Source organism: Triticum aestivum, chromosome 7D, assembly GCF_018294505.1.
Source record: "Triticum aestivum cultivar Chinese Spring chromosome 7D, IWGSC CS RefSeq v2.1, whole genome shotgun sequence".
Taxonomy (NCBI): Eukaryota; Viridiplantae; Streptophyta; class Magnoliopsida; order Poales; family Poaceae; genus Triticum; species Triticum aestivum.
The window spans coordinates 506,575,436-506,583,160 of NC_057814.1; the positions used below are offsets into that span (position 1 = coordinate 506,575,436).

A 7,725-nucleotide genomic window follows, 5' to 3' on the forward strand; every position below is an offset into this window, starting at 1 on the left:
GGTGTACATGAGTTAAAGTCAGTTCGGTGTTGCCAGGGATGGAGCCAGGATTCCTGCATGGAGAGGCGGGTTTACTCATGGAGGGTGCAAAGCTTTCATCGAGTAAGAAAATTTGGTTGCAGTAGCTACTACAACTAAAGAAGAAATAGTTCATTGCAGGGAATCTAGCCCCCTCCCTCACGCCCTAAATCAGCCCATGGGTGTCAGTTTACAACATGTTTAGGGCCTTATTCCATATTCCTAGAGCATTTCCTAATTCTTGATGCATTGCATGATGGTAGGTCTCCAGCTAAGGCGACAGGGAATCTTCTGGTGTCTATGGGGTGTTTCATATTTTAAGGGGGGCAACCTGGCAGCAAAGGAAGGCATAACGATAAGTGATTTGACTTATCATCAGCAATAAGCTCTTGCGATGACCGCAACATCCATGTGTTTCTCGCATCCAAACCATGCAGGGGAGACCATGCGGCATAGGCACGGGTAGGTGTGCTGGAATAAGGCTTGGAGGAACGTGTCGCCATCAAACGGTTCCGATCGATCTATGCTTAGGGTATCTTCAACAAGGGATCCTCGAAACAACTGCAAACATCCAGACCGACATGTCCGGGCGATGTAAGCTATCCAACGCGATGTTGCATCCTCTCTCACTTCCTCGTCAGATCCTGGTCCCAAAGGGCAATACATTGAGTCGGAAAGACGGGGGGCTTTCGTAAATTCCATTCTGTAGCCCGTAGACGCATCCACGTGTCCGAGTCCCCGCAAACTGAATGGAAACCAGGGAAGGTGTGCAGGAGTCCGGACATCCACCACTTACGCGTCGGGATGCCACATGCACCCTCACGCCCTTCCGCCACAGGAAAGACCTCGACGATGACTCCGACAACAACGACCACATGGACAGCAATGGAGATTCCGCCAACCAGCCCGACTAGGCATACAAGGTCACCGTCCGCTACAAAATAGTTTTGTTTTTTAAGTTCTAGTTGAATGGACAAAATATCATCCGGTTTATATAAATTACATCAAAGTTTACGTCCATTTACATGAATTCGGCCTCGTTTTATGATATTTGTCCGTCTAGTTTATTTTTGTTTGCATTGTGGACGGAGGTTTGAGGCAAGAATGGCCAACTTCATATCGTTGTCCGTGTCCGCACAAAAATATTATGTCCGTTTTGCGTGCTTCAACATCGACAGATCTTTCGTTCAAGCAGACGAAACGGCGGACGCTGGAATGATACTCAGAGACCATAAAGGACGCTCGTGAACTGCTCGGGTGCTCTTGAGGCTAAGCTTGCGGCGTGCGATGAGGGCCTACGACTAGCGTTGCACTGGACTCAACTACCGCTTCAGATGGAAATGGATTGCTCCGAAATCATCAAGCTGCTCAACTCTAGCCTTACAGATCACTCTAATAACATGTATCAGGTGGCTGAGATTGCCGAGATGTCGAAGGAACGACCTGTACACTTCCAAAAAATCTGTAGATCACAAAATAATGCTGCTCATGCTATGGCAGCTCTTGGTCGTAGTCACCAACGCACTGCTTGTTGGTTAGCAAACTCCCCACAGAAGATTAGTACTATCATTTCAAGCAATCGTAAGGCCAAGGTTGATTAATTGAAATGGTTTTCCCCTGCAAAAAAAAAATGTAGATGCCCGAGTGTGGCTTCTATCACTGCATATTGGTGTTCATTTTCCAGTATCTATAGTTGTTTGCAAAAATTACTTTTTTTCCTGCATTTTCTACTCTTTTTGCTACCCGGTTAGTCCAAGGAACATTTTCCGTACGAGGGGTATGAATGACGCGGTCAAAGTTGTCAAGTGAACCTAAAAAAAAGTTGTTACGTGGGCCGACCCAGTAACCGACTTGTACTTGCGTTTCGCACGAGCGATTTATATTGCCTCCCTGCCCTGAACCCTACCGCACCAGAGCGGCGGAACCCCAAATCCCCCACTCGCCATGTCGTCAACCGCTGCCGGCGGCAAGCCATCGCTGTCCGCCTCCGCCCTTGTCGCCGACACGGCGACCGGATCCCACCACTTCACGATCGACCTCTACTCGCGCACCAAGGGCATCCCCACAGGCGAGCCCCTCAAGTCCTGCCCTTTCACCGTGGGAGGCCACCGCTGGCTCGTCCTCTACTACCCCAATGGCGACCAGGCGGAGAACGCGGGCTACATATCCCTCCGCCTCATCCTCGCCGAAAACACCTCCAGGACGCTGAGGGCGCAGCACCAGTTCCGCTTCGCCGGCGAGGCGGAGAATCAGGCGCTGCCGCTGGCGGCGGAGCCGCTGAACAACTTCGCCGGCCTGGCGAGCTGGGGGAACTCCAAGTTCATCCGAGCGGAGGCCCTGGAGAAATCGAAGCATCTCAGGGCGGACTCCTTCGCCGTCCGGTGCGACCTCATCGTCGTCAGCGACTTCCGCGCCGTCGAGACGCCTGAGCCCGCCCCTCCGGCATTCGTCACCGTGCCGCCGTCCGACCTTCACCTGCACCTGGGCAACCTTCTTCTCGCAGAGAAGGGGGCCGACGTGGTGTTCGAGGCCGGAGGCGAGACCTTCGCCGCGCACCGCTGCCTGATCGCGGCCCGGTCGCCGGTGTTCAGTGCGGAGCTCTTTGGCGAGATGAAGGAGAGCGTCGACACAACGGCTGTCGTCAAAATAGACGACATGGATGCGAAGGTGTTCAAGGCATTGCTCTATTTTGTGTACACCGACACCTTGCCGGAGACGAAGAGGGAAGAAGCAGGGGAAGACGCCATGTCTCAACATCTGCTTGTCGCAGCCGACAAGTATAACCTGGACAGGCTAAAGCTGATCTGCGAAGACAAACTTTGCAGGTGCATCCAAGTGAGCACTGTGGCGACAATCTTGGTGTTGGCTGAGCAACACCATTGCAGTGGCCTGAAGAAGGCATGCTTTGATTTTCTCAGCTCTCAGGCGAATCTGAAGGCAGCCATGGCCAGTGACGGCTTTGAGCATCTGAGCCAAAGCTGCCCCGCTATCATGAAGGAGTTGATCTCTATGCTCAGCGCCTTGGTTCCGTGATGCTTACCTAGTGTTCTACGAATGGTGGTTGGTGTTCCCAGGATTTCTGTCATCACGTAGTTTTAGCAATGGCAGTTCTTGTTATCTAGACTTAGGCTATCAGGTAAGGCTGCATCTATTCTAGGGATGATCTAAAGTAGTCTCATTTTGTCTGTTCTGTTAGCTGATTGTATCTCTAAAACTCTGTCAGTTAGTCATGAATATCTTTGCTCTACTCAGCTAGCTTGGTTGGTTGAATCTCCGGTTGGCATGCAAATTTGCTAGGCCATCTTTTTTACATACAAGTCATTTTTAGTATTATAATGCTCACTGCTCAGCGTCAACAATGCTACTCTCTGCTTTCTATAGCTGCATCTATGCTTGGTTCGTGCAAAAGCCTGACCAGTGCTTTTCTATAACCTAGTCCGTTAATTTGGAATGACTTCGCTATCAGGCAGATAGTTCATTACATTTTGCATGGTATGCTTTGGATGAGTAATGCAAGATAATTCTTGCTTTATCTCCGGTCAAGTACATACAGTAGTAGCTAGAGAACTGTTGACAGCATTAAGGGACAAGTACATAGAAGGAAAGAATGAAATACATGTAGTAATTTGATGAACAGTCAGGTCACAAGTTGTGTGGCTCAAATTTGCTGGTCTCTGAAATTTCGCTGAGCGCCTGTCTTGCTCTGTGAAATTGCCGAGAGCACTGCATGGCTGCTTGTATATTTCCTCTGTTTATTCATCTTTTGTATGGTGCTGGTTGCTGTTCGCTCAGCACCCTTGGGTTAATTGTGATCCATAGAAAGTTATGTTCGTGCAGCAAGTCCATGCGTGTTTTTGTTCATATTTTTTTGGTTGACAATCGATTTTTTTGTTCGACGAATATGTTTTTCTGGTTTGTCGGAGCTGACACACTTTGTTTAGTTGGTCAATACAAAAAATACTATTCTCTCTTTTAGCGATCTAAAAGATCTTATATTAGTCTAGATACAACCATTTTTAGGACAAGTATTTCCGGACGGAGGAAGTACTCCCTCCTTTCCGGTTTATAGGGCTCAATTCAAAAATCTCACCAAGGTAGATGGTGAATGGTGGAATATTTTTTGTAGTTTACAAAAGCACCTAATTGCATTGGTCAATTTTCTCTTAATACTTGCATGCAATGATTTAATGCACTTTGGAATCTGAACATGTGACGGGGAACAACCAAATTGAGCCTTATAAAATGGAAAAACTAAAATTTTGAGATAAGCCCTATAAACCGGAAAGGAGGGAGTAGTACTCATTTCTTGAAAGAAAAGATTGATTTTTTGCGCGAACAGTCAAACTAAGGATCCTCTGTAAGTCACCATCTTCAGGGGCGTTCTGTTGTTCTTTAGACAAAACTACGTGTTTCCATCTCAGCTTTAGTGTGTTTATGTTGGACGCTCGTATGTGTACCTGCTGTTTCAGGTTGTTTGTTCGGCCACTCAGCATCAGCATTGGGCTTCTCGATCTCTGCTTCTCTAGTCGAGTTATATATATATATATATATATATACTATAAAAGAACGCACTGTCGAAATTTAATAAGGTTTGAAAAGAACAGGAAGATCCTTTGTTCATGCCAAGAGGCAGATGGCTCCTGGCTTGCTGAATCTTCACCGTGACGCTGGCTGTAGCTTCATGGAAAAACTGATGAAATTCTTTATTGGATCATGCTGAAGGAACTACTACATGTCCCATTAACATAGTAATCAGCACAAATTCACAACCTGTTACCAACGCTGGTGCGCATCACAGCCTTAATGTTCCTGCATAAACGGAGCCACGGTACTCCACTCCAGCCGTAACATCACGACACGGATGTGTATGAATACGAATCATTATGATACGACGCAAACAGCAAGCAAAAGTTGATATTCCATGCCATGCCAGGTTGCAAACCAGGACACGGCCACGACTCATAGTTCTCCACAAACTTCACAAAGCTACGTTGCACTACTCAGTACTCGCCACCGCACATCAAGGTGACAGCAGCAGCAGCAAACACAGACCAGGCCGCCGCTGCCGCACCGATTATTATTATTATTCAGGAAAAACGAAGCAAAAAAAGGCCTTCAGTAAAACAGAGGACGAACCGAGCTGACGACGTCACGACGATAGCCGTGGCGCGAGCGGAGAGGGTCGCGGTTCAGGCCTCAGAGCGCCTTGAGCATGTCCTCAGCGCTGCTGTTGGTGAAGGCGCCGCCCTCCTCGAGGTTGAGCACCTTGACCACGCCGTCGTCGGCCAGCAGCGCGTAGCGGCGCGACCGGACGCCGAGCCCCACCGGCTTGTCCGACAGGTCCAGCTCCACGCCCATGGCGCGCGTCAGCTCCCCGTTGCCGTCCGACAGCAGCAGCACCTCGTCGCCGACGCCGAGGCTCTCCTTCCACGCGCGCATCACGAAGGCGTCGTTGACGGAGACGCAGGCCACGGTGTCCACCCCCTTGGCGCGCAGCTCCCCGGCCCTGGCCACGAACCCCGGGAGGTGCTTCTGGGTGCAGGTGGGCGTGAACGCGCCCGGGACCGCGAACAGGACCACCTTCTTGCCCGCGGTGAGGTCGCGGACCGTCACCATCTTCAGCTCGCCGTCGGGGGCGTCGAAGTAGGAGAGCGTCGCGTCGGGGAGCCGGTCGCCGACCGCGATGGTGGTTGTGGCGGCCGGGGACGCGGTCGCGGAGAGGACCCGCGTCGCCGCGCGGGGCAGGGGCCCGGCGCGGAGGGGCCCCGCGGGCGCGAGGCGGCGGGAGGCGAAAGAGAGGGAGGAGGCGGGGCCGCGCGAGAGGAGGACGCGCCTGGCCCCCGCGGCGGCGGCGGTGGCCGAGAGGGTGGCGAGGGCGGAGGTGGCCATGGAGGGAGGCTAGGTGTTCGAGGAAATGCGCTGTCTGTTGTTTGACTTCGGGGCGAGCGAGGCTAGGGTGGGGGATTTGGGGAGCGTGATCCCGACTCCGAGCGGCGGGAGCTGGCCCTATGTGGGGGTGGGGATGGGTGGAGAAAGCAGGGCGGCGGGAGGTGGCTTTTGCCTTTTGCGTTGCTTGGGCTGGGCAAGAGCTACTTCTCTTTGAGAATGTTCATCTGTCCTTTTCTATTTTTATTAACAAAAACAATATAAATACTAGACAAAATATGGAGGGTCAGGATTGTTTGTTCAAAATTGTAGAGCTTATTTCGTGAATTTGTACAAAGACGGGGTGAAGGCATTTCGAATGGCAAACATCAGGTGGACGCCCAGAGGAGGGGAAGGTTGTAGGGGAACGCACCCGTTCTTGCTCTTGCTTGATGGGGTGTCCGATATGGATGAGGCGACGGGGACAATGCTTGCTGCGGGCTTGGTCGAGCACCGAGTTTTGAAGCGCTAGTCAGATTTGTTGCTCGAACTCGGATTTCGTCATCGGGGCTCGGAGCGACGGGTCCTACTCCCACCCAACCTCCGACCAGTTGATGTCGATGTCGTCGTCTTCCTTGTCGGTGGGCTCCTCCTTGCCGGATTGCGCGGTGGAAGACAAGGGGGCGGCGAAGCGCAGCGTCGAGGCTCCGCGGGCGGGCGAGAGCATGTGGCGGCGATGTGTCTCCGTGCTGGCAGCGGGCGTCAGACTCCTTGGTCGTCTTCGACCGGTTCAGCACCCAGGTTGTGTGAGCACTGGGTCTGTGAGATCGTGCAACGGCGCCACCTGCAATCTTCGAGGACCATAGCGGCGGGTCCCTTTCCCGTTTGAGCTTCGTCCAACCAACGTCAATGCCATCAATGAGCTCCTCCTTGAAGACGGCCGGCGCAAGCGTGATATCAAGGCTCGTCAAGCGAGCACATGATGGCGATGTGTCTCCATGATGGTGTGGATTGGGCTCGAGCTTCCATCGAATCTCACCAGCGATGGCACATCGGACCAGTAGCCGCCAAGTTACCACATTATCTGGTTGCCCATCATGGCGGGGCGACGACTAGGGTTTTGGCAGGGAAGTGGATTGTATGAGAGTGAGGAAGGATGATTAAAAAGTGAGGTGGGGCCAAGCTGTCATGCCAACATGGTGGACGTCTCGACTCCCCTACTTTGTCCCTCAATTTGAGACCGGCCTGATTTGCACACGTCGGGCTCACAATGTGGTTCGCATTCGAGGCCTAAAAGTGACTTTGTCCTCTCAACTTCTAGTAACACTATAAATGATGGAATGTCCCTTTTTCTAAGAAAAGACACCCAAAGAGCATATCATATTTGATCTGTCAAGTAAAATAGTGGACAATACAATCAATGGACAACATAAGACAAAAATTGTCTTCTGCCTTTGTTTGCTCATCGTCTGCTGAAGCTTAAAAGTACATTCAACAAGTAGTAAGGGATATGGACATCTGCAGACGTCATCACCATACAAAGCCTTTGAAGACCGTGATACATTAGCCGTTGAAGAAACGTTGGTCGAGATAACGCAGGTTTGCAATCGTTCACCATCAATCCAGAAGGTTGTAGAAACCGAACTTTGCCGTAGAACAAAACGAATGAAGAGGTCAAAGTCGTCACTCACATTAATAGCCAACCAGCTGCATGATCAGAAGAAGACCTGTAGATCGGGCAACACGTACCCTCACAGGCTCTTTCGTTGACACCAAATTGGAATATATTTACTTTTTAGAGCATCCGGAGAGCCCAGAAAGTCCCCCCTGTTTTCCGAAAGT

General features: G+C 51.1%; 2 protein-coding genes across 2 annotated transcripts; one reads left to right on the forward strand and one right to left on the reverse strand.

The window, feature by feature from the left end:
* The first annotated feature begins 1,899 nt into the window (after positions 1-1,899).
* On the forward strand, positions 1,900-3,269 carry LOC123166047 (BTB/POZ and MATH domain-containing protein 1). Its single transcript, XM_044583807.1, has one exon. The coding sequence runs from the start codon at positions 1,963-1,965 to the stop codon at positions 3,049-3,051; it is 1,089 nt and encodes a 362-aa protein (XP_044439742.1). The 5' UTR covers positions 1,900-1,962; the 3' UTR covers positions 3,052-3,269.
* Positions 3,270-4,882: 1,613 nt separating this feature from the next.
* Positions 4,883-6,037, reverse strand: LOC123166769 (peroxiredoxin-2E-1, chloroplastic). Its single transcript, XM_044584567.1, has one exon. It carries the CDS (start codon positions 5,905-5,907, stop codon positions 5,215-5,217), a length of 693 nt encoding a protein of 230 aa, XP_044440502.1. The 5' UTR covers positions 5,908-6,037; the 3' UTR covers positions 4,883-5,214.
* Positions 6,038-7,725: the final 1,688 nt, after the last annotated feature.